Here is a 26,463-nt window from a genome sequence, read left to right as displayed (position 1 = left end):
ACTCAGTCCACCAGTTCAAATGCTAATCACTTCCAGGGACATCTCACAGACACACCAGAAATGTCTTATCAGCTATCTGTATATCCCATAGCCTAGTCAAGTAGACACATAAAATTAACCACAGAAGGTGGATATATTCCCACCTGAAAGCCTTATTTTTCTGTGAAATAAATGGTGGCAAATCCCTTGACTAAGAAAGAGGGGCTTGGTGTTGAGGTAGAGAGTTCAGGAAATCAGTATCTAGAATGGCTGTTGGAGTCAGAAAAGGAGACAACCATGGATAAAAGCAGATAACCATGGAAAAAGAAAGGACTGCTAAACTATGGTACAGCCTAGCCGAGTATGGGATTGATGACTGTGGGATGGCACCTTCTCAATATTCAGTTTTGTCGGGCTCTGTGCTTGACACTTGCCAGCAGTGCACAAAGCATGCCTGGCCTTTGTCCTTATGGGATTTACTGTCAAGTGGGGAAGATGTTCATAAAAATAAATGTATAATTACAAATTGTGGTAAATCTATGAAGAGAAAGAACAGAGTTCAGTGAGAGAATTCATCTGAATTAAGGAGAAGGGGGTTTGAAAAAGTGACATTTGAATTGAAATCTGAAGGATGCTTCGAGGATCCTAAAATGCTCTAAGCAGAGGGAATGTGGAGATTAAGGGGCAGCAGAGTTTGGGGTGTGTGAGATATTGAAAAGCCCATGTGATCTGAGTATAGAGAATGAATAGGAAGCTAGCAGTAGATAACACACGATTGGCAGAGCCAGATTATGCAGGGTTTACTGTGTTCATGAATTTGTCTTACTCCAGGGCAGAGGAAGGCCACTGAAGGGTTTTGAGAAAAGCAATATGAACAGACTACAATTTTAAATGTTCATCTTGGCGCCTTGACTAGCATGGATTGAGATTAATGTGGAGACTACTCAGGTGACGGTGGTAATTTGTACTCAAACGACACTTGTGATGCAATTGGCTTCTCCCTGTTACTGTGCAGAACTGGAGTTATAGCCCCAAGTGTTTCTGTCACTGAGGAAAGAAGTTACCTTTTGTCTGAAGATCTTTGGCTCAGGCGGAGTGACCTTTCCAGTACTAATGTTCCTAAACTCCACGGCTGCACAAATTGTCCACCTCAAAGCCAACCTCCCTACTTGCTTCTTTCTCACATCTAACATTTACCCGTGGACTCACTGCTCATCATGTTTCTTTTATCTCTTCAACCAAGAGAGTGGTTTCTCAGCCCTGCCTATGCTTTTTACCAGCCCGAATGCTTGCAACACAAATTAGCACTAGCACTCAGTTTACAGATTTGGGTCTTTATTTTAGGAAAGAATCAGAAAAGGAAAAGGCTGTGTGTGACAGGGCCCCACCCCCCAACTCCAATTAATAATCAGGTACTAAAATCATTTGGCGTTTTTAAACGACAGTTTCTCATTTTATTCAGCAAGGAAAGGAAACCGACCAGGTGGGGAATTGCATAGATTTCAAGGCCGACACTGAAGGCCCGCAGCCCTCTGCGGTCGTTCTGCAAACGCCCCCCGATGACCGGCTCTGGTGGCGCCGAGCCCTCTGAGAAGTGAAGTCCTTGCGCCGGGACCTCCGACGTGACGCGGGCGCCACCAAGTGCGCAGGTGCGGCTCTCGGAGCTTCGGGCTCGGGCCGTTTGTGTCCCTGCAGCTCCGTCCGCCCTCCCAGAGCGCGGCCCCGCGGGGATCCGGGACCGGGGCCGCGGCGCGTCCGGGGTAAGAGAAGGCGGGGCCGGAGGCGCGCACAGGTCTCCGTCCCCCGCCTCCCTGCCGCAGGGGCAGCTTCAGGTTCCGGCCTCGAGGGGACGGGCTGGGCCCTGGGCTCCGCACCCGGCCCGGCCCCACCCCCGGGCTCGCGCTCCTGCTGCCTGGCGAGCGGGGCTGCGGGTTCAGTTGTGAGCCGGGGCGTCCGGGAAGAGAGGATGTCCCTAAGCCCTCCGGGAAGTGGAGTTCGGGAGTGTAGGGTGCTAGGCGGGCTCGGGGCTCCTCATCCGAGCTCTTCCCGCAGGTTTTGGCCTTAAATCGTGTCATTCTCCAGAAACCTTAAGGTTCTGAACTTTCGGAAAAGAAAGAACAAAATGGGGTCTGTGTCTCGTTCATTCCCCCTTCCTTCTGTGCTTTTCTCTATCAAAGTTTTGGGGCCCGCCTGTATTTGGGGGCCATTGCAAGGGGTTCGAGCCTGAACATGCAAGTGAATGCTTGTGCTTATGAATAGTAAGGATAAGCCAAGTGTGGGAGCCCTGCTTATCTACCGTTCCTGCTACCATAATCACAGGACACCCTATGGCCACCTGTGTGCTTCAGGGTCTCAAGGGAGTTTCTGCACAGTCTGCAATCAGGTGTGTGACAGGCCCTGATCCCTTCCTGTTTTGCCCTGGTGTGGCATGTAGTGACTGATCTTGGTACTCCAGAGGGTGGTCTTTCAGCTGTGGAGATTAATTGAGCCTAAATAATAAAGCTTCCAATCAAACTAAAATTACCTCTGAGGTCCTAGGACTTAAATGCACAGGAGTAGGCCCCCTGGTAGTAGAGAGAGAGAGATGCCCCAGGTAGCAGGAATCAATGCTAGAGGAGGGCAAGCCTAGCCTCAAACCTATCTCCAGAGCTTCAGAGTAGAGTTGAAGGATTTACACAAAGAAGCAAATTATGTATTGCTGAAAAATCTATGTTTATCTCATCTGAAGCAGTGAAATGAAGAGGAGGTCATAGATAGCAATAAGGGGACAAGAAAAGAAGCTAATCATGGATTATCTGACCATTGAAGTTGAGGAAGAAGGTAAGAATTACAGAAATAAACATTGAGTTGAAAATGGGCACAAGTGGAGGAAATACCCTTGATGGGAATTAAAAGGTTAGGTATCCTGTCTCCCCGCCCCAACTCTTCAATAAAAACGGAAGCAGATGCCTGTCTGGAGAAGGTGCTGGAGTAGAGAAACTAAGCTACCATGTTTGGAAATCACTAAGTAGGGTCCTTGTAACATATTCTCCAGTCCCATCTTCTCTCAGCACTTCTGTGTTCATCCACATTCCCTATGTACCTGTGGAAGGGGGGAATATTCCATAGAGCTTGCTTCTGTGAAAAGGGCAGGTCACACTTTCCCATCCTTGTTAGAATGCTCCAGAAGACTGATGTACTGTGGGTCTGTGAGTTTTAAATCTTTGGTCAAAGCACTTTCACTTCCCTGTCTTGCTCTATCCTCATCTGAGCTTTCTGAGTTAAGTAGAATAAGCCCTATCTGTACAATTCACTGGCTTGTGATAGTCTTTGTCCTCCTGAGTCTGAAAGTGAGAAGATAACTGACCTCCTTCATGGCTTTTTTCCTACTCCTTCCAGCCATGACTACTGAAGATGCTTCTCTGCCCCAAAGACAGAAGAATGGAACCTTTTGTTGAGCTCCAGGCAAGTTTGGGTTTAATTTCCCTCCCCTGAAATCTTAGGTTGGTGTTCACAATGTGTCTTCATTCCTTTCTTCCCTCTTGCTTCAGAGGTCCATGGAGATTCCACCCTGAACTGAACTGAAACTAAATAATATATCCTTGCAGGTTAGAGCTCATAGAACCTCTGGGGAAAGCTCAGACTGGAGTTTAAATTTGGGAGGAATCTGTGTGAATGGTATTTTAAACCACGACACTATGATCACTAAGGGAATAAGTGTAGATAGAAAAGAGAAGAGATCTTATTACTGAGTCCTATAGCTCTCCAACACTTAGATCAGGGAGATGAAGAGAAAACAGCAAAGGAGGCTGAGAAGATGTGGCCAGTGAGGTAGGGGAAAGCCAAAATTGTGGCATCTTGGTAACCACTGAAGAAAGTCATTGGGAGCAGCTGTTAAGTGCTGCTGCTAAGTCAAGTAAGATGAGGCCCAAGAATTGACCATTGGACTTAAAAATATGAAGATCATTGGTGACTGTCAAAAACAATTTCATGGAGTGGTAGAAGTGAAACCTGATTGGAATGGATCTAGAAGAAAATAGGAGAGAAACTGGAGCCAGGGACTACAGCAGTTGGAGAGTTTTACTCTGAACGGAATAAAAGAACTAGGGTGATAGCTAAAAGGAATAGTCAGACCAAAGAGGGTTTCTTTTGTTTTGTTTTTAAAGATGGGAGAAATAACAGATTGTCTATAACTATGTAAGAGTAGATGAGAAAAGAAGATGTCTAAGGCCTGAGCTCTGGGGAACTGCAACATTTAGAATCACTTTTCTAACATGACTTCATTTATTTCAAATAAATAATCCTGTGAGTTAGGGGTGATACCTATTTCACAGAAAACTGAGGCTCACGGTAACTTGCTCAGAGTCACAAAATGGTTGAACCCTAATTAGAACCCACATATGTCTAATTCTAAATCCTATGCTTCTAACTACTTTATTCTACTGACTTTCCCACAAAGTATTCTCCAGTTAATTATGGTCAACAAAGTACACTCACATGACATGTCGATGATCATTTTCAATTTAATATCAATAATCCACTCATTCAGAATGACTTTAATTACTGAAGGATAATGAAATAAATATAGAAGTCATGGCCATAAGTACAGAGCAAGAAGAAGCCTCTATTAGAACAGCATAAGCATCTATGTACATTTAGGATATCAACCTGAATTTCTTTAAAATCTCAGAATTTCTAGGAATCAGTATAAATTACATATCTGAGGCTTATCCCATCTACAGCATAATGAGTAATTAACAATTTAATTGTCATTCAATGGTTTATTTATATTAGATTAATTTAGTAAAATATGTAAGTCGGAAGAATATAGCTAAGAGTATATATAGTTTTAGAGTCAGACTACCTGAGTCCAAACCTCAGATCTGATCCTTACATCTGGAAAACTGTAGGAGTACTTGTATCAAACAGTTATTACCAGAGGTAATTCAAAGGACTCAGCCCATAGAAAATTATAAATGTTAGCTGTTACTATTTTCCCTAATATACACTAATACTTAGAAATTTTAGAATATCCCATTAAAATTGTTAAAATAAAGGTTTAATCTTCAGACTGAAACACACTCCCTCTTATGAACTGTTCTCTTTCCTCAAGGATTACCAAGTCCTATAAGAATGTGCTTGTTTTCTAGGAACTGGTGACAGTCGGGGATGAGGAAATGGACTTCACTCCTGTGGAGGAAGAAAAGCTGAATTCTGCTCAGAGGTACAGGGGTGTGGATAGGAAGATGGAGAACTGCGGGAGCTTTGTCCTTTGGGGTAAGGAAGTTATTTTGTAATACAAACTGCTTATTAGACATAAACTTTCTCTAAGGTAATGACAGAACTGATGCCCTAGGGGATCCCTGATGACTTTGGGCTCAAAATTGGGCTTCTTTTTTCTTTTGGCAAGTAAAAGTTCACTGTATGTGGAGCTGAAAATTGACAGCTTCATTATATTGATTTTAAGACATAAAATTATAGTAATCCAAACACTGTAGTATTGGTGAAAGGATAGATATGAATCAATGGAACAGAACAGATCATCCAGAAAAAGACCTATATATATATTGTCAGTTTCTCACCAAAGATGCAAAAGCGATTCAGTGTTAAAAGGAGAATCTTTTTTTTAAATTGAGGTATCATTGATACTCAATCTTATGAAGGTTTCACATTAGCAACATTGTGGTTTCAACATTCCCCCATATTATCAAGTTCCCCCCACATCCCATTGCAATCATTGTCCATCAACATAGTAAGATGCTATAGTCATTATTTCTCTTCCCTTTATTCTGTGTGCTAATTATATTGCCCCTTAATCCCCTTCTCCCTCCCCAACCCCTTCCCTTTCATAACTGCTAGTCCAAAACAAGAATCTTAATAATAAATAAATGGTGTTGAAACAATTAGACATCCACATGCAAAAAAAAAAAAAGAAAGAAAGAAAGAAAGAACTTCTTCCTACTATACATATAGTATGTGACTGAAAATGGATCATAGACCTAAGTATAAAACCTATAAAGCTCACAGAAGAAACATACATTAGGGACAGTCCTTTGTGACCTTTTGTAGGATGAAATTTTATTAGATATGACCAAAAGACGCCCAGTAAAGCCATCTGGGTCTCGAGTTTGCTTTATTGGAAGGTTTTTAACCTTGAATCCAGGTCCCTTACTACATGTAGGACCATTCAGATGATCTGTTTCTTCTTGAGTAAGCTCTGATAATGACATCCCATCTTTCACTCCTGATATTTGTGACCTGTATCTTCTTGCGTTGGTCTTCCTAGGAGTTTAACAATTCTGTTGAACTTTTTAAAGAAACAGATATGATTTCATTGATTCTATTTTCTGCTTTAATGTTATTTACTGATGCTCTTATCTTTATTATTTTCCTTTTTGCTAACTTTGTGTCTAATTTGCTTGCCTTTGTTTTAGCTTCTTAAAGTAGAAACTTTATCATTGGTATAAGATTTTTCGTCTCTTCCAATGTGAACATTTAATGCTATAAACTTCCTTCTAGGTATTGATTTAGCTGCATTCCAGAGTTTTGTTATGTGGTGTTTTCAGTTCTATTCAGTTAAAAATAATTTCTATTTTCACTTGTGACTTCGTCTTTGGCCCATAGGTTACTTACCAATTTCCAAATTTTAGGTGATTTTCAATACATTTCTCTTTTCAATTTTGTGGTTTGGTTCTGTATGATCAGAGATACTTTGTATGACTTCGGTTCTTTAAAATTTTTGAGATTTGTTGTATTACTCACAATATGGTCTTGATGAATGTTCCATGTGTCCTTGAAAATTCATTTAATTAGGTCAGATTGGTTGACAGTTTTGTTCAGGTCTTCTGTATCCTTACTGATTTTCCATCTGCTGGCTTCTATTGATAACTGACAGAAGAGTGTTGAATTCTCCAAATATAATTATGGGTTTATCTATTTCTCTTTTCAGCATTGTCAGGTTTTTTTTTTTGTTGTTATCATTAATCCACAATTACATGAAGAACATTATGTTTACTAGGCTCCCCCCTTCACCAGGTCACCCCCACAAACCCCATTACAGTCACTGTCCATCAGCATAGTCAGACGCTGTAGAATCATTACTTGTCTTCTCTGTGTTGTACAGCCCTCCCCATGCCCCCCCGACATTATATATGCTAATCGTAATGCCCCCTTTCTTTAACCCCACCCTTATCCCTCCCTTCCTACCCATCCTCCCCAGTTCCTTTCCCTTTGGTAACTGTTAGTCCATTCTTTGGTTCTGTGATTCTGCTGTTGTTTTGTTCCTTCAGTTTTCCTTTGTTCTTATACTCCACATATAAGTGGAATCATTTGGTACTTGCCTTTCTCCGCCTGGCTTATTTCACTGAGCATAATACCCTCTAGCTCCATCCATGTTGTTGCAAATGGTAGGATCTGTTTTTTTCTTATAGCTGAGTAATATTCCATTGTGTATATGTACCACATCTTCTTTATCCATTCATCTACTGATGGACATTTAGGTTGCTTCCATTTCTTGGCTATTGTAAATAGTGCAGCGATAAACATATGGGTGCATCTGTCTTTTTCAAACTGGAGTGCTGCATTCTTAGGGTAAATTCCTAGAAGTGGAATTCCTGGGTCAAATGGTATTTCTATTTTGAGCATTCTGAGGAACCTCCATACTGCTTTTCACAATGGTTGAACTAATTTACATTCCCACCAGCAGCGTAGGAGGGTTCCCCTTTCTCCACAACCTCACCAACATTTGTTGTTGTCTTTTCGATGGTGGCGATCCTAACTGGAGTGAGGTGATACCTCATTGTGGTTTTAATTTGCATTTCTCTGATGATTAGTGATGTGGAGCATCTTTTCATGTGCCTGTTGGCCATCTGGATTTCTTCTTTAGAGAACTGTCTATTCAGCTCCTCTGCCTATTTTTTAATTGGATTATTTGTTTTTTGTTTGTTGAGGCGTGTGAACTCTTTATATATTTTGGATGTCAATCCTTTATCGAATCTGTCATTTATGAACATATTCTCCCATACTGTAGGATACCTTTTTGTTCTATTGATGGTGTCCTTTGCTGTACAGAAGCTTTTTAGCTTGATATAGTCCCACTTGTTCATTTTTGCCTTTGTTTCCCTGGCCCAGGGAAATATGTTCATGAAGAAGTCACTCATATTTATGTCCATGAGATTTTTGCCTATGTTTTTTTCTAACAGTTTTATGGTTTTATGACTTACATTCAGGTCTTTGATCCATTTGGAGTTTACTTTTGTGTATGGGGTTAGACAGCGATCCAGTTTCATTCTCTTACATGTAGCTGTCCAGTTTTGCCAGCACCATCTGTTGAAGAGACTGTCATTTCCCCATAGTATGTCCATGGCTCCTTTATTGTATATTGATTGGCCATGTATGTTTGGGTTAATGTCTGGAGTCTCTATTCTGTTCCACTGGTCTGTGGCTCTGTTCTTGTGCTAGTACCAAATTGTCTTGATTACTATGGCTTTGTAGTAGAGCTTGAAGTTGGGGAGCGAGATCCTCCCCACTTTATTCTTTCTTCTCAGAATTGCTTTGGCTATTCGGGGTCTTTGGCGGTTCCATATGAATTTTTGAACTATTTGTTCCAGTTCATTGAAGAATGCTGTTGGTAATTTGATAGGGATTGCATCGAATCTGTATATTGCTTTGGGCCGGATGGTCATTTTGACGATATTAATTCTTCCTAGCCAGGAGCATGGGATGAGTTTCCATTTGTTAGTGTCCTCTTTAATTTCTCTTAAGAGTGTCTTGTAGTTTTCAGGGTATAGGTCTTTCACTTCCTTGGTTAGGTTTATTCCTAGATATTTTATTCTTTTTGATGCTATTGTGAATGGAATTGTTTTCCTGATTTCTCTTTCTTTTAGTTCATTGTTAGTGTATAGGAAAGCTACAGATCTCTGTGTGTTAATTTTGTATCCTACAATTTTGCTAAATTCCGATATTAGTTCTAGTAGTGTTGCAGTGGAGTCTTTAGGGTTTTTTATGTACAAGATCATGTCATCTGCAGATAGTGACAGTTTGACTACTTCTTTACCAATCTGGATTCTTGTATTTCTTTGTTTTGTCTGATTGCCGTGGCTAGGACCTCCAGTACTACATTGAATAACAGTGGGGAGAGTGGGCATCCCTGTCTTGTTCCCGATCTTAGAGGAAAAGCTTTCAGCCTCTCGCTGTTCAGTATGATGTTAGCTTGGGTTTATCATATATGGCCTTTATTATGTTGAGGTACTTGCCCTCTATGCCCATTTTGTTGAGAGTTTTTATCATGAATGGATGTTGAACTTTGTCAAATGCTTTTTCAGCATCTACGGAGATGATCATGTGGTTTTTGTCCTTCTTTTTGTTGATGTGGTGGATGATGTTGATGGATTTTCGAATGTTGTACCATCCTTGCATCCCTGGGATGAATCCCACTTGGTCATGGTGTATGATCCTATTGATATATTTTTTAATTTGGTTTGCTAATATTTTGTTGAATATTTTTGCATCTACATTCATCAGGGATATTGGTCTGTGGTTTCCTTTTTGGTGGGGTCTTTGCCTGGTTTTGGTATTAGGGTGATTTTGGCTTCATAGAATGAGTTTGGGAGTATTCCCTCCTCTTCTGTTTTTTGGAAAACTTTAAGGAGAATGGGTGTTATGTCTTCTCTGTATGTCTGATAAAATTCCGAGGTAAATCCATCTGGCCTGGGGGTTTTGTTCTTGGGTAGTTTTTTGATTACTGATTCAATTTTGTTGCTGGTAATTGGTCTGTTTAGATTTTCTGTTTCTTTCTGGGTCAGTCTTGGAAGGTTGTATTTTTCTAGGAAGTTGTCCATTTCTTGTAGGTTTTCCAGCTTGTTAGCATTTAGGTTTTCATAGTATTCTCTAATAATTGTTTGTATTTCTTTGGGGTCTGTCATGATTTTTCCTTTCTCATTTCTGATTCTGTTGATGTGTGTTGAATCTCTTTTTCTCTTAATAAGTCTGGCTAGAGGCTTATCTATTTTGTTTATTTTCTTGAAGAACCAGCTCTTGGTTTCATTGATTTTTTCTATTGTTTTATTCTTCTCAATTTTATTTATTTCTTCTCTGATCTTTATTATGTCCCTCCATCTGCTGACCTTAGGCCTCCTTTGTTCTTCTTTGTCCAATTTTGATAATTTTGACATTAGACTATTCATTTGGGATTGTTCTTCCTTCTTTAAATATGCCTGGATTGCTATATACTTTCCTCTTAAGTCTGCTTTCGCTGTATCCCACAGAAGTTGGGGCTTTGTGTTGTTATTGTCATTTGTTTCCATATATTGCTGGATCTCCATTTTAATATGGTCATTGATCTATTGATTATTTAGGAGCATGTTGTTAAGCCTCCATCTGTTTGTGAGCCTTTTTGCTTTCTTTGTACAATTTATTTCTAGTTTTATACCTTTGTGGTCTGAAAAGTTGGTTGGTAGGATTTCAGTCTTTTGGAATTTATTGAGGCTCTTTTTGTGGCCTAGTATGTAGTCTATTCTGGAGAATGTTCCATGTGCACTTGAGAAGAATGTGTATCCTGTTGCTTTTGGATGTAGAGTTCTATAGATGTCTATTAGGTCCACATGTTCTAGTATGTTGTTTAGTGCCTCTATGTTCTTACTTATTTTCTGTCTGGTGGATCTGTCCTTTGGAGTGAGTGGTGTGTTAAGTCTCCCAAAATGAATGCATTGCATTCTACTTCCTCCTTTAATTCTGTTAGTATTTGTTTCACATATATTGGTGCTCCTGTATTGGGTGCATATATGTTTATAATGGTTATATCCTCTTGTTGGACTGAGCCCTTTATCATTATGTAATGTCCTTCTTTATGTCTTGTTACTTTCCTTATTTTGAAGTCTATTTTGTCTGATACTAGTATTGCAACACCTGCTTTTTTCTCTCTGTTGTTTGCATGAAATATCTTTTTCCATCCCTTGACTTTTAATCTGTGCATTTCTTTGGGTTTGAGGTGAGTCTCTGGTAAGCAGCATATAGATGGGTCTTGCTTTTTTATCCATTCTATTACTCTGTGTTTTTTTATTGGTGCATTCAGTCCATTTACATTTAGGGTGATTATTGAGAGATATGTATTTATTGCCATTGCAGGCTTTAGATTTGTGGTTACCAAAGGTTCAAGTTTAGCTTGTTTACTACCTTACTGTCTGACTTATCTCACTTATTGAGATGTTATAAACACAGTCTGATGATTATTTCTTTCCCTTATTTTTCCTCCTCCTCCATTCTTCATATGTTGGGTGTTTTGTTCTGTGCTCTTTTTAGGAGTGCTCCCATCTAGAGGAGTCTCTCTAAGATACCCTGTAGAGGAGGCAAATTCCCTCAAGTTTTGCTTGTCTGGGAATTGTTTAAGCCCTCCTTCATATTTAGATGATAATCGTGCTGGATACAGTATCCTCGGTTCAAGGCCCTTATGTTTCATTGCATTAAATATATCATGCCATTCTCTTCTGGCCTGTAAAGTTTCTTTTGAGAAGTCTGATGATAGCCTGATGGGTTTTCCTTTGTAGGTGACCTTTTTTCTCTCTGTGGCTGCCTTTAATACTCTGTCCTTGTCCTTGATCTTTGCCATTTTAATTATTATGTGTCTTGGTGTTGTCCTCTTTGGGTCCCGTCTCTTGGAATTTCTGTGTGCCTCTGTAGTCTAAGCAACTATTTCCTCCCTCAGTTTGGGGACGTTCTCAGAAATTATTTCTTCAAAGACACTTTCTATCCCTTTTTCTTTCTCTTCTTCCTCTGGTTCCCCTGTAATGCAGATATTGTTCCTTTTGGATTGGTTACACAGTTCTCTTAATGTTGTTTAATTCCTACAAATCCTTTTATCTCTCTCTGCGTCAGCTTCTATGCGTTCCTGTTCTCTGGTTTCTATTCCATCAATGGCCTCTTGCATCTTATCCATTCTGCTTATAAATCCTCTCAGAGTTTGTTTCACTTCTGTAATCTCCCTCCGGACGTCTGTAATCTCTCTCTGGACTTCATCCCTTAGCTCTTGCCTATTTCTCTGCAGCTCTGTCAGCATGTTTATGATTATTTTGAATTCTTTTTCCGGGAGACTTGTTAGGTCTGCCTCTGCAGATCCTTTCTCAGGTGTTGTTTGAACTATCTTGGACTGGACTAAATTTTTTTGCCTTTTCATGGTGATAGTGGTGGCTGTAGGCAGGTTGCGGGTGTGTCAGCTGGGAGAAGAAATTCCTTTCCTGCTTGCTGGATGCCTTGCCCTTCTCTGTTGCCTGTGACGGTTACCCGCACTCCTGGGGTAGACACCAGGTTAGTCCCGTAAGCTGCTGTGGACGGGGTCTCCATCAGAGCAGCATGGAGCCCTGCGAGGAGTGGCAGGCACACCAGGTGAACTCCTCCATGCTAGCAGCACCCCTGCCGGGCAGCTGTGTATCCACAGTGGCCTTTGGGTCTGGCCCGGGCCGCTGTGTGTTGGGCTGGGATTCTGGTCGACTGCTGGGAGCGCGCCTGCTCCCTCTGGCTCTGCTGCTGGTGCGCGCGGGCTCCCCTTGCAGGCCTCTACCGGGCTCCTCTGGCTTTCACTGCTGCCGGTGTGTGTGAGCCGTGCCCAGGCTGTTCAGTCGTGCCGCTGCGGGCTTGCAGAAGCATCTCCTGGTCCCCTCCTGTGCTGTTGGCGCACGGATCTGCTCCCAGTTCCTTCCAGCACCACCGTCCACGGCATGCGCTGCCACTCTCCCACTGCTGGGCTGGTGTGTCGGGGTCCGCGCCAGTTGGAGGAATGACTGGCAGGCTGCTTAGTGCCATGAGGGGCTTCAGAGCTGCACTGCCTCCCCAGGGTTTAGGGCGCCTAAGGTTCCCCGGGATTCCCAGCTGCTGGCTAAGTGTGCTGGGACAACTTCGTCCAGCTATGGGGTCCCTGTCTCTTTAAGACTTGCAGAAAGCACTCGCTTTTCTTTTGTCTCATGGGTGCCAGTTGCAGGGACCTGCCCACAGGTTTTGCTTTTCCGCTTCTCTAATATCCAGCACCGTGCACCTTGTGTCTGCGTTCTGGGTGCGGATTTCTAGAGCTGGTTGTTTAGCAGTCCTGGGCTTTCACTCCCTCCCTGTTCCGACTCCTTTCTACCCGCCGGGTTTTGGGGTGGGGGAGCGTTCGGGTCCCACCTGGCCGCTGCTTGTATCTTACCCCGTTCATGTGATGTTGAGTTCTCACAGATGTAGATGTATCCTGGCTGTTGTACTGCATCCACTGGTGTCTCTTTTAGGAATAGTTGTATTTATTGTATTTTCATAAATATATATGTTTTGGGGAGGAGATTTCCTCTGAACTACTCACACCGCCATCTTCCTGTGATCCTCTGAAGTAAGTTTCTTGTGGACATAAACTGTCTGGTTTTTAAATATAGTTTGGCAATCTCTGATTTTCAACTATTGTTTTTGGATTATTTACATTTAAAGCAGTTATTGATATGGTTGGATTTAAACCTTCTAAACAGGTAGTTATTTTTAATTTTTTTCCCATCTGTTCTTTGTTCATTTTTTCTTTTTCTGTTTTTTTATTAGGTGTTTTTATTATTCCATTTTATCTCTATTAGCATGTCATTAAACCTTATTTAAAAAAATTTTTTAATGGTTGTCCTAGAGTTCCCAATGCTTCTTTAATTAAGCACAGTGTACGTATAAGAATATTATACTACTAGGGAGGGGAAAAAAGATGGTGGCATGCGAAGTATGGCAGAAATATCCTCCCCAAACCACATGTATTTTGAAGATACAGGAAGTACAACTATTCCTAAAAGAGTGATCAGAAGTAAGAGTGCACCAGCCAGTCTACATGTGGGAGAAGTGAACACCTCATGGAAAAGGGTAAAGTAAAAAAGCCACAACCTGGCAGGACCCGAGCACTCCTCCCACCCCAGTTCACTGATGGGAGGAAGAGAATCAGAGCAGGAGGGAGTGGAAGCACAGGACTGCTAGATACACAGCCCTAGAAGTCTACCCCAGGAGCACAGACCCGCACTGCAAGGTGCTCTGCATATCAGAGGGGCTGAAAACCACAGTCAGAGACTAAGACTGAGAACTGGTTCCCACAACCTGCTGCCCCGGGACAAAAGAAAAGCAGGCGCTTTGAAACACTTCTTCAGAGTCAGAAGGCTGCTAAAGGGGCAAGGGTTTAAGAGCGGAACAGGTGGACAAAATTGGGCCAGTACACACAGCCCATCAGGTTGGGAACTTTCAGGAGCTTCAGGCGTTCCAGCCCCCTGGTTGGCAATGTGGCCTCCATGTCCCCCACCATGCTAAGCAGCCTGCCACTCCTTCCTCCCTGCTGGTACCTGCATGCAAACCCACCATCCACGCCATTTCTGCAGACCAGTCGGAAGGCAGCCCCGCCTAAAGCAACTACACAGTTTAACACAGAGGCTTCTCCCTGTGTGTGGCTAACCAGCCCAGACACCAGAGACAGGCACATTGACCAGAAGGAATGAAAGAGCTTTGCCCTTCCTGCAAACAACTGCGCCACTGCCTGTGATGCCCTGAATCACCCTAGGCCAACCTGAAGGCCAACCCAACCATGGCAGCTTAGGAAATCAACCCAGAGGCTGCCCCCTGTGTGTGGTTAACCGGCACAGACAGCGGTGAACAGGAAACACGAAAGGGCTTTGTCCTCGCAGCTGGCACCTTCACCGCTTGCTTGCAACCACTCCTATTACTCCAGGAAAATGAAGAGGCAGAAGAACCTTGTTCAATCCCAAATCCCTCAAACACCAGAAAGAGGGCCTGGTGAGACTGAAATCACCAATCTTCCTGAAAAATAATTGAAAATAAAAGTCATAAGCATGCTAATGGAGCTACAGAAAAATATCCAAGAGCTATGGGATGAATTTAGGAAGGAGATAACTGAAATGAAACAAACAATGGAGGAATTTAAAAGCATATTAGATGAGGTAGAGGACACAAGTAATGGAATAGAAATCAGAGAACAGGAATACAGAGAAGCTGAGGCAGAGAGGGAAAAAAAGATCTCTAGGAATGAAAGAATATTAAGAGAACTGTGTGACCAATCCAAATGGAAGAATATTTGCATTATGGGGTAACAGAAGAAGAAGAGAGAAAAAGGAGTAGTGTCGTTAGAGAAATAATTGCTGAAAACATCCCTAATATATTGGGAAGGATATAGTCTCTCAGGCTGTGGAAGTCCACAGATCTTCCAACACAAGAGACCCAAGGAGGACAACACCAAGACATGTAATAATTAAAATGGCAGAGATAAAGGACAAGGACAGAGTATTAAAAGCAGCCAGAGACAGGAAAAACATCAGCTACAAGGAAAAACCCATCAGGCTATCACCAGACTTTTCATCAGAGACTATAGGCTAGAAGGGAGTGGCATGATATATTCCAAGCAATGAAACAGAAGGGCCTCAAACCAAGAATACTATATCCAGAAAGATTATCATTTAAATTTGAAGGAGTGATTAAACGAGTCCCACATAAGCAAAACTTGAGGGAATTTACTTCACACAAATGGTCTCTACAGGATATTTTAAAGGGACTGCTCTTGATGGAAGTGTGCCTAAGGCTAAATAGCTGTCACCAGAGAAAATAAAACCACAGCAAAGGAAGCAAACCAATTAAAGACTAACCAAATTAAATCATTTTAAACCAAATCAAATTAAATTAAGTCAGCTACCCACAAAGTCAATCAAGGGATACACAAAGAGTAAAAAACGTAACACCTAACATATAAAGAGAGGAGGAGGAAGAAAAAGAAGGGGGGAGGGGGGGAAGAATCTTCGGATTGTGTTCACAATAGTGTAATAAATGAGTTAAGGTAGACTGCTAGATAGTAAAGACGCTGCCCTTGAACCTTTGGTAACCACAAATCTAAAGCCTGCAATGGCAATAAGTATAAGTACAATAATCACCCTAAATGTAAATGGACTGAATGCCCCAATCAAAAGACACAGAGTAATAGAATGGATAAAAAATCCAGACCCATCTATATGCTCCCTACAAGAGACTCACTTCAAACCCAAAGACAAAGACAGACTAAAAGTGAAGGGATGGAAAAAGATATTTCATGCAAACAATAGAGAGAAAAAGCAGGAGTTGCAATACTTGTATCAGACAAAATAGACTTCAAAACAAAGAAAGTAACAAGAGATAAAGAAGGATATTATATAATGTTAAAGGGGTCAGTTCAACAAGAAGATATAACCATTATAAATATCTATGCACCAAACATAGGAGCACACAAATATGTACAACAAATACTAACAGAATTAAAAGGGGAAATAGAATGCAATGCATTCATTTTAGTAGACTTCAATACACCACTCACTTCACAGGACAGATCAACCAGACAGAAAATAACTAAGGAGACAGAGGCACTGAACAACACATTAGAACAGATGGACCTAACAGACATCTATAGAACATCCACCCAAAAGCAGCAGGATACACATTCTCCCCAAGTGCACATGGAACATTTTCCAGAATAGATCACATAACTAGGCCACAAAAAAAGCCTCAGCAAATTCAAAAAGATAGAACCTCTACCAACCAACTTCTCAGATCACAAAGGTATAAAACTAGAAATAAATTGTACAAAGAAAACAAAAAGACTCACAAACAAATGGAGGCTTAACAACATGCTTCTAAATAATCAATGGATCAATGACCAAATTAAAATAGAGATCAAGCAATATATGGAGACAAATGAAAACAATGGCTCAACACTCCAACTTCTGTAGGATGCAGTGGAGGCAGTTCTAAGAGGAAAGTATAGAGCAATTCAGGCCTATTTAAAACAAGGAAGAACAATCCCAAATGAACCATCTAAATTCACAATTATTGAAACTGGAAAAAGAAGAACAAGTGAGGCCCAAAGTCAGCAGATGGAGGGATATAATAAATAAAAGAGAATAAATAAATAAAATTGAGAAGATTAAAACAATATAATTGATGAAACCAAGAGCTGGTTCTTTGAGAAAATAAACAAAATAGATAAACCCCTAGTCAGACTTATCAAGAAAAAGAGAATCTACATACAAAAGTGAAATCAGAAATGAGAAAGGAAAAATCACTATGGACACCACTGAAATACAAAGAATTATTAGAGAATTCTATGAAAAATTATGTGCTAACAAACTGGATAAACTAGAAGAAATGGACAACTCTAGAAAAATACAACCTTCCAAGACTGACCCAGGAAGAAACAGGAAATCTGAACAGACCAATTACCAGCAATTAAATTGAATCAGTAATCAAAAAACTACCCAAGAACAAAACCCTCAGACCAGTTGGCTCCAGTGCTAAATTTTTTTTTTTGCAAGTTGTTTTTTATTAATTTAGAAACATGGGGGACCGTCTTGAGGACTTTTTGTTGTTGTTGTTATCATTAATCCACAATTACATGAAGAACATTATGTTTACTAGGCTCCCCCCTTCACCAAGTCCCCCCGACAAACCCCATTACAGTCATTTTCCATCAGCGTAGTAAGATGCTATAGAGTCACTACTTGTCTTCTCTGTGTTTCATAGCCCTCCCTGTGCCTCCCCCCACATTATACATGCTAATCATAATGCCCCTTTCTTTATCCCCACCCTTATCTCTCCCTTCCCACCCATCCTCACCAGTCCCTTTCCCTTTGGTAACTGTCAGTCCATTCTTGGGTTCTGTGATTCTGCTGCTGTTTTGTTCCTTCAATTTTTCTTTGTTCTTATACTCCACATATGAGTGAAATCATTTGGTTCTTGTCTTTCTCCACCTGGCTTATTTCACTGAGCATAATACCCTCTAGCTCCATCCATGTTGTTGCAAATGGTAGAATTTGTTTTCTTCTTATGGCTGAATAATATTCCATTGTGTATATGTACCACATCTTCTTTATCCATTCATCTACTGATGGACATTTAGGTTGCTTCCGTTTCTTGGCTATTGTAAATAGTGCTGTGAGAATCATAGGGGTGCATCTGTCTTTTTCAATCTGGGCTGCTGCATTCTTAGGGTAAATTCCTAGGAGTGGAATTCCTGGGTCAAATGGTATTTCTATTTTGAGCTTTTTGAGGAACCTCCATATTGCTTTCCACAATGGTTGAACTAATTTACATTCCCACCAGCAGTGTAGGAGGGTTCCCCTTTCTCCACAACCTCACCAACATTTGTAGTTTGTCTTTTGGATGTTGGCCTTCCTTACTGGTGTGAGGTGATGTCTCATTGTGGTTTTAATATGCATTTCTCTGATGATTAGCGATGTGGAGCATCTTTACATGTGTCTGTTGGCCATCTGAATTTCTTCTTTGGAGAAGTGTCTGTTCAGATCTTCCGCACATTTTTTAATTGGATTATTTGCTTTTTCTTTGGTGAGGTGCATGAGCTATTTATATATTTTGGATCACTCCTATATTTTATCAGGCATTTAGAGAATACCTAATACCCATTCTCCTTAAAGTTTTCATAAAAATAGAAGAGGAGAGAATACTTCCAAACTCATTCTGTGAAGCCAGCATCATTCTAATGCCAGAACCAGGCAAAGACACCACAAAAAAAGAAAACTACAGACCAATATCCCTGATGAACATAGATGCAATAATACTCAACAAAGTATTATCAAACTGAATTAAAAAATACATCAAGAGGATCATACACCATGATCAAGTGGGATTCATCCCAGGGATGCAAGGATGGTTCAACATTCGAAAATCCATCAACATCCTCTACCACATCAACAAAAACAAGGACAAAATCCATATGATCATCTCCATAGATGGTGAAAAAGCATTTGACAACATTCAACATCCATTCATGATAAAACTCTCAACAAGATGGGTATAGAGGGCAAGTACCTCAATATAATAAAGGCCATATATCACTAAACCACAGCCAACATCATACTTAACAGTGAAAAGCTGAAAGCTTTTCCTCTAAGAACAGTAAGAAGACAAGGATACCCACTCTCCCTGCTTTTATTCAACATAGTACTGGAGGTCCTAGCCACAGCAATCAGACAACATAAAGAAATTAAAGGCATCCAGGTTGCTAAGTAAGAAGTCAAACTGTCACTGTTTGCAGATGACATGATATTGTACATAAAAACCCAAAAGAATCCACTCCAAACTACTAGAGCAGATATCTGAATTTAGCAAAGTTGCAGGATACACAATTAAAACACAGAAATCTGTTGCATTCCTGTACACTAATGATGAACTAGCAGAAAGAGATATAAGGAAAACAATTCCTTTCACAATTGCATCAAAAAGAATAAGATACCTAGGAATAAACCTAACCAAGGAAGTGAAAGACCTATACCCTGAAAATTACAGGACACTCATGAGAGAAAATAAAGAGGATAATAATGAATGGAAATTCATTTCATGCTCTTGGGTAGGAAGATTAAATATTGTCAAAATGGCCATCCTGCCTAAAGCAATCTACAGATTCAGTGTAATCCCCATCAAAATACCGACAGCATTCTTCAACAAACTGGAACAAATAGTTCCAAAATTCATATGGAACCACAAAAGACCCTGAATAGCCAAAGCAAATCCTGAGAAGGAAGAATAAAGCACAGGGAATTATGCTCCCTGACTTCAAGCTCTACTACAAAGCCACAGTAATCAAGACAATTTGATACTGGCACAAGAACAGACCCATAGACCTGTGGAACAGACTAGAGAGCCCAAATATAAACCCAAACATATATGGTCAATTAATATAATGATAAAGGAGCCATGGATAAACAATGGGGAAATGACAGCCTCTTCAACAGCTGGTGTTCGCAAAACTGGACCACTACATGTAAGAGAATGAAACTGGATCACTGTCTAACTCCATACACAAAAGTAAACTCTAAATGGAACAAAGAATGTAAGTCATGAAACTGTAAAACTCTTAGAAGAAAATACAGGCAAAACTCTCTTGAATGTAAACATGAGCAACTTATTCATCAACATATCTCCACAGGCAAGGGAAACAAATGCAAAAATGAACAAGTGGATCTGTATCACACTAAAAAGCTTCTGTACAGCAAAGGACACCATCAGTAGAAGAAAAGGGCATCCTACCGTATGGAAGAATATATTTATAAATGCCATATCTGATAAGGGGTTGGCATCCAAAATGTACAAATAGCTCACACACCTCAAAAAACAAAAAGCAAATAATCCAATTAAAAAATGTGCAGAAGATCTGAACAGACACTTCTCCAAAGAAGAAATTCAGATGGCCAACAGGCACATGAAAAGATGGTCCACAACGCTAATCACCAGAGAAATGCAAATTAAAACCACAGTGAAATATCACCTCATACCAATTAGGATGGCCACCATCCAAAAGACAAACAACAACAAATGTTGGTGAGGATGTGGAGAAAGGAGAACCGTCCTACACTGCTGGTGGGAATATAAATTAGTTCAACCATTTTGGAAAGGAGTATGGAGGTTCCTCAAAAAGCTCAAAATAGAAATATCATTTGACCCAGGAATTCCACTCCTAGGAATTTACCCTAAGAATGCAGCAGCCCAGTTTGAAAAAGACAGATGCACCCCTATGTTTCTCACAGCACTATTTACAATAGCCAAGAAATGGAAGCAACCTAAGTGTCCATCAGTAGATGAATGGATAAAGAAGATGTGGTACATATACACAATGGAATATTATTCAGCCATAAGAAGAAAACAAATCCTACCATTTGCTACAACATGGATGGAGCTGGAGGGTATTATGTGCAGTGAAATAAGCTAGGCAGAGAAAGACAAGTACCAAATGATTGCACTCATTTGTGGAATACAAGAACAAAGAAAGTGCTGAAGGAACAAAACAGCAGCCAACTCACAGAACCCAAGAATGGACTAACAGTTACCAAAAGGAAAGGGACTGGGGAGGATGGGTGGGAAGGGAACGATAAGGGGTAAAAAGGGGCTTTACGATTAGCACACATCTTAAGGGTGGGGCATGGGGAAGGCATTATAACACTGAGAAGACCAATAGTGATTCTGTAGCATCTTACTATCCTGATGGGCACTGACTGTAATGGAGTAGGTGGTGGGGACTTGATAATGGGGGGAGTGTAGTAACCATAATGTTGCTCATGTAATTGTATATTAATGATATCAAAGTTTTTGAAAATGTCATTTTCTTTACATTCATCTCAACACTTTAAAAATAATTACCTCATTAAAAAATAATCTCATAAGACAAGTAATGACTTTCTAGCATCTTACTACACTGATAGTGACTGCAATAGGTTGGGGGGGACTTGATAGTATGGGTGAATGTTGAAACTACAGTGTTGTTCATGTGAAATCTTCATAAGATTGTGTATCAATGATACCTTAATTAAAAACAGGAAAGAGCACATTAAAAAAAATCTCATGTCTACTGAATGCTTTTTATTGAAGTAGAGATTGCTTCTGCTAAGAATCTCTTCTCTGTGTTCTCCTTCATGAGCCATGTTGGAAACTCCCCAGTTTACACCAATATTCTCAATCTGCACAGCTGGGATGGCCCAGGAAACTGCCTTGTAACTAGGACCACAGAGAGCCCGAGGCTCTGAGGACTGTTCATAGACACTAGGAGGCAGTAGAGCATTGTGTGAAGCATGTGGGTTCTGAGCTCAGCCTTCTTTAAAATCCTGCCCGGACCACTCCTTGGCTGTGCAGTGGGAGCTTTCTGCGCCTTGGATCTTCTTCTGTACAAAAAATGATGATAATAGTATCCACCTCAGTGGACTGTACTGAGGATTAAAAGAGAGGACACATGTAACACACTTAGCACAATGCCTGGCAGGCACTGTTGTGCCCTATCAAGGTGTGTTTTGCTTCACCACACATTCCGAGTCCCTGAACACCATGTGAGTTCATCCAGCCCTCAACTTTATCATCAAACACAGGGTGAGCATTTACACCAGGAGGCAGGAAACTCCAGTTCTAGTCACATCCCTGTCGGTACCTGCTGTCATTGTTGCTGTCATTGTGGCACGTGTGGTTTTCCCATAGTGCGCTTGTCAGCTTTTCATCAGGAGTGAGGCCGTGGCCTGATCCAGAATTTTATGTGGTGGAAATCCACCTATCTTCATTTCATAGTCTTTTTCTTCCCCGGTGCCTCCCAGGGGACTAGGCAAGCCTCACACTTTGAAAGAGTAGGTGATGGTCTGGGGAAGATGAGGAACATAGGAAGTAAGAGATGCAAGGATTTGGGATTCAGGTTGTAAGAAGCTGACAATTTGTTAACCATACAACTCAAAACAAAAGATATCTCCACTTAGAAACTTTACCACAGGTATGTACTATTTGCAGTAAATTATTTCCGATTTTATGGAGTATTGTGGAACTCTGAGCTTGTGAGATTTGTTTTGAAAACCTTGGGAAAATATAAAATTATACCACTTTTCTCATGTACTATGCAAGTGTGGGTATGTTTATAGTACCATTTGGGAAAAACCCAGAGAAATCATAATTCATGAAAGAAAATTAGCAGGTGAAGGGGCAGGTCCTGTAACTGGAAAGGACTTTAAGATTTCCTAATGCAGGTCTATGACTCTAGGAACAGGTGGTCTTCATTAAGTACCATTTTTACAGACAAAATAATTAAGGTTATGTGATTTCTCAAGGTCACATGGAAAATGTCAGGAATGTAATGAATTGGAGTTTCCTGCCTCCTGGTGTAAATGTTGACCCTGTGTTTGATAATAAAATTGAGGGCTGGATTAACTGACATGGGGTTCAGGGACTCGGAATGTGTGTTGGGGCAAAACAGACCATGATAGGGCACCACAGGCATCTGTAAAGAATGGTGGGAAAACTCATTCCTATCTACTGCGCTCTTCAGGCAAGTGAGGTTTGGTATCTGTCGGGTGAAGGAAGGCTGGCTGGTCATTTTCAGTTTGCAAAAGGAACATGATGTGGGTCAATCATTATCTGAGGTTCTGCTGGTGTAGAAACTTGGTATGTGAGTACATTGGGAATGGAATCATTTCTCACAGGCACATTAGCATGGACTAAACTCACAGACCAATGCAAAAAAAAAAACAAAACCCAAAACCAATAAACTCCAACCCTCAAACCTATTTACTAATTTATACTGAGAAACTTAACGTGAGACCAATACTTTTGTTCCCTCATCGGCACATTCATACTCTGTATAACGGATGTGGTGAGCATAGATTGAGAGACATGGCCATTTGTTTATTTAATATTATTCTGCCTTTTTTAAAATTAAGGTATCATTGATATACAATCTTATGAAGGTTTCACATGAGCAATATTGTGGTTCCTACATTCACCCATATTATCAAGTCCCCCCCTCCACTCCATCGCAGTCACTGTCCATCAGTGTAGTAAGATGGACTAAAAAAAAAGAAAAGAAAAACTGACTTAATTTTTTGGGAAATATTCTTGTTTTTCTTCTGTGTACATTCCATTCTAGCCCATCAGCTCCTACTGGCCAGGAACTTCAACTATTTCATTTGTTTTTTTTTTTTTTTTTTTTTTTTTTTTGAGAGGGCATCTCTCATATTTATTGATCAAATGGTTGTTAACAACAATAAAATTCAGTATAGGGGGGTCAATGCTCAATGTACAATCATTAATCCATCTCAAGCCTAGTTCTCGTCAGTCTCCAATCTTCTGAAGCATAACGAACAAGTTCTTACATGGTGAACGAATTCTTACAGAGTGAATAAATTCTTACATGGTGAACAGTACAAGGGCAGTCATCACAGAAACTTTCGGTTTTGATCATGCAATATGACCTATAAACCATCAGGTCAAATATGAATATTCATTTTATTTTTGTACTTGATTTATATGTTGATCCCACATTTCTCCTATTATTATTATTATTTTTATTTTTAATAAAATGCTGAAGTGGTAGGTAGATGCAAGATAAAGGTAGAAAACATAGTTTAGTGCTGTAAGAAGGCAAATATAGATGATCAGATGATCAGGTGTGTGCCTATGGACTAAGTATTAATCCAGGCTAGACAAGGGCAGCAAGACATCCACGGATGCAGAAGATTTCTCTCAAAGCAGGGGGGGTGAGGTTCTGAGCCTCACCTCTGTTGATCCCCAAATTCTCACCTGATGGCCCCCCTGCGACTGTGCCTGTCTTAGGTTGTTCCTCCCTTGAGGAATCTTACCCGTCTCTGGCTAACCAGTCATCTTCCGGGGCCATACAGGGAAATGTAAAGTTGGTAAGTGAGAGAGAAGCCATATTGTTTGCAAAGGTTAGCTTTTTACTTCTTTGCAGATTTATGCCCTGTGGCTTCTATGCCCAGCACTTGTCTCGAGGTATCTTTACCACCTGGAGGAATTATGATACTCGGTAAATTCGATATGAGGCACGAATTCTATTTAAGGTTTGTAATTAGGAAGGAAGAAGAAAAGCTATAGATGTAGCATATGAAGGAAACTTGGGAGGATTGATTATTTCTTTGACATATCTTCTTGTATAGTACCTTAAGTATGTATAGGTTTTAAACTACTAACTAATTTGCACACACATATTAACATAATAGGAATACGGTGACATAAACAAAGCAAATCTATAATTACCAGCCATCTCCAGTGAAGCCAAGAAAACCATTTAGGCACCCTAGGCATTTGTGAAAATTTATCTATGATATGATGGATATTGTCCAACTGTACTTGAACCATCAGACAAATTAAAGCAGCCCATTTCTGGGATCTGTTCACATCCCATATGTTCTTTTAACCATAGATAGTCTATAGTCATGAGATTTTGGGGTGCTAGGGAAATATTCTTAAACATATATGTCAAAATATAATGTATTCCTGCTGCACATGACCCAAAAGATATACATTTTAAAAGGGATGAAATATCTAATAAACAGTGGATGTCACATATGATTTGATTTGCCATGTGCCAAGATGAAAATACACCCACTTGTCTGTTGCTATTTATAATACAATGGAGAAAATCCAGTCTATGAATCAAATACTGTGTTGAAGATTTTAAAAGTGAATCCATTGTACTATCAAGCCCTGCAGGGATAACTTAGATTTTTTTTAACGCCTGAAGACTTATCCCATTGAATGATCGTGATGAGTCCTGCACATAGATGTGGTGAAAATTTTCTGTAAATCTTTCTTAATGAAAGCAAAAAGAGCATGTAACTAACCTAAGATAGTTTGTTTAAAATGGCAAGATGTGTGTTGCAATAGCAGCAAATTTGCCTCTGATGTCATGTATAGTTTTGGTTATAAAATGGCCTTTTCCTGGAGTGAGAGCAGTCTGTTATTCTACATTCAGAAATAACAAATTGCACAGGGTTCTTGGGCAGAGCTGGCTTCCCCTGCCCTCCCAGTGCTGGTGTGGGATGCAGGAGAGGAAAGGTGGAATCTGAGCTGTGTTGGTGGAGGAAAAGCTGATCGCCTCTAGCGCTGGCCTCTGTCATATCTAAAACTTTTTCTAGAAAACTTGAGCGTAGAAAGTGAATGAACTTAGAAATAAGGTTTCTATTGTAGAACAGTTTAATAGCTGCTTTCAATATCGACTTTGTCAATTTTAGGAAATTGTGTGGAACAAAGGATGCTTGGTAAGGGGAAACCATGACTGGGCAAAAAGACTGTAGGGGTCTCACAGTACTGAGGTTTTAGTTACATAATAGCCAGATGCCTTTCCTGCAGATTTAATGATGTGTGCACACAGTAAGTTTAAGGAAGAGTCCAGGCTAAGTTGTAAAGCAAACTCACACCAGTTGTGGCTATTAAAAAAAATCACAGTTTTCACTAGAAAAAGGAGATCAGATCTGTCTGATTTTTAGGTTGCTTGATGGCTCAAGTATCCTTTTTCATAAACTTTCTTGCACATTTTTATTGTACCTTACTTTCAGGCCACTTTGTGTTTGTGCAAAAATAACGTAGTGGTGTCCTTTCATGCCAGCTGGGATGTGGTTCTGTGGTATATTACACAAACTCTTTAAGATCACTTATGTTTATGAGCATTCATATGTATTTTGTCTGCTATAAAATATTTCGATTTTAAGTTTTTGAGCTTTCTTATTGTACCATGCATATTTTTCATGTATTTTGCATAACCTGTAAGTTTGAATGCTTTATAGTCACAAAGAAAGAAGGCTTTATAGTTTCAGTATAAGTATATGAAAATACAGTGGCATGAAGTTATATTGTGTGTTGGGTGGAGAGGAAGCAGCCATTCAAAAGACCAAATCCACATACATGGAGGAGACAGTAATTAAGAGGCCAGCCTAGGGATGTTTTGAAAATATACTTAAAGCAAGATGAAAGAAGATCTTTGGACCTTTGAAAATTCCCCAGAAAAATGAATGAAAACAACAGCCTTCTCTCCCTCATCAGAGCTGTGACTCAGACCTGCTACTAGAGGGACATTGCTGAGTCAAAATATGCATTAAAAAAAATATATATATATATATATATTCCTTTAAGTGGCTTAAGCTATTATATGTACAAATTTCCTTTAAGGATTCTACAGGCAGTCTCATTTATGCACAGCTTAAGTACATAGGTGGTCCA

General features: G+C 40.3%; 1 protein-coding gene across 21 annotated transcripts in view; it reads left to right on the top strand.

Moving 5' to 3' along the window:
• Nucleotides 1-26,463, top strand: part of LOC108388231 (uncharacterized) — a 139,531-nt gene that overhangs the window by 27,996 nt on the left and 85,072 nt on the right. For 16 of the 21 annotated variants that reach the window (XR_012122277.1, XR_012122276.1, XR_012122272.1 and 13 more), the window contains 4 exons: nt 1,442-1,739; nt 2,708-2,799; nt 3,358-3,423; nt 5,109-5,235. Coding sequence is in view for 5 of the 21 variants with exons in the window: in XM_073215430.1 (XP_073071531.1) it covers nt 3,373-3,423; nt 5,109-5,235 (178 nt within the window). In the remaining 16 variants the exon portion in view is untranslated. The remainder of the gene's footprint in view (nt 1-1,441; nt 1,740-2,707; nt 2,800-3,357; nt 3,424-5,108; nt 5,236-26,463) is intronic. The other 5 variants (XR_012122275.1, XM_073215433.1, XM_073215431.1 and 2 more) reach the window with 5 other exon arrangements.

The sequence above is a fragment of the Manis javanica genome, chromosome 10 (assembly GCF_040802235.1).
Source record: "Manis javanica isolate MJ-LG chromosome 10, MJ_LKY, whole genome shotgun sequence".
NCBI lineage: Eukaryota > Metazoa > Chordata > Mammalia > Pholidota > Manidae > Manis > Manis javanica.
The sequence above is the reverse complement of the archived record's forward strand: the minus strand, read 5'-3'. Positions and strand labels throughout refer to the sequence as shown.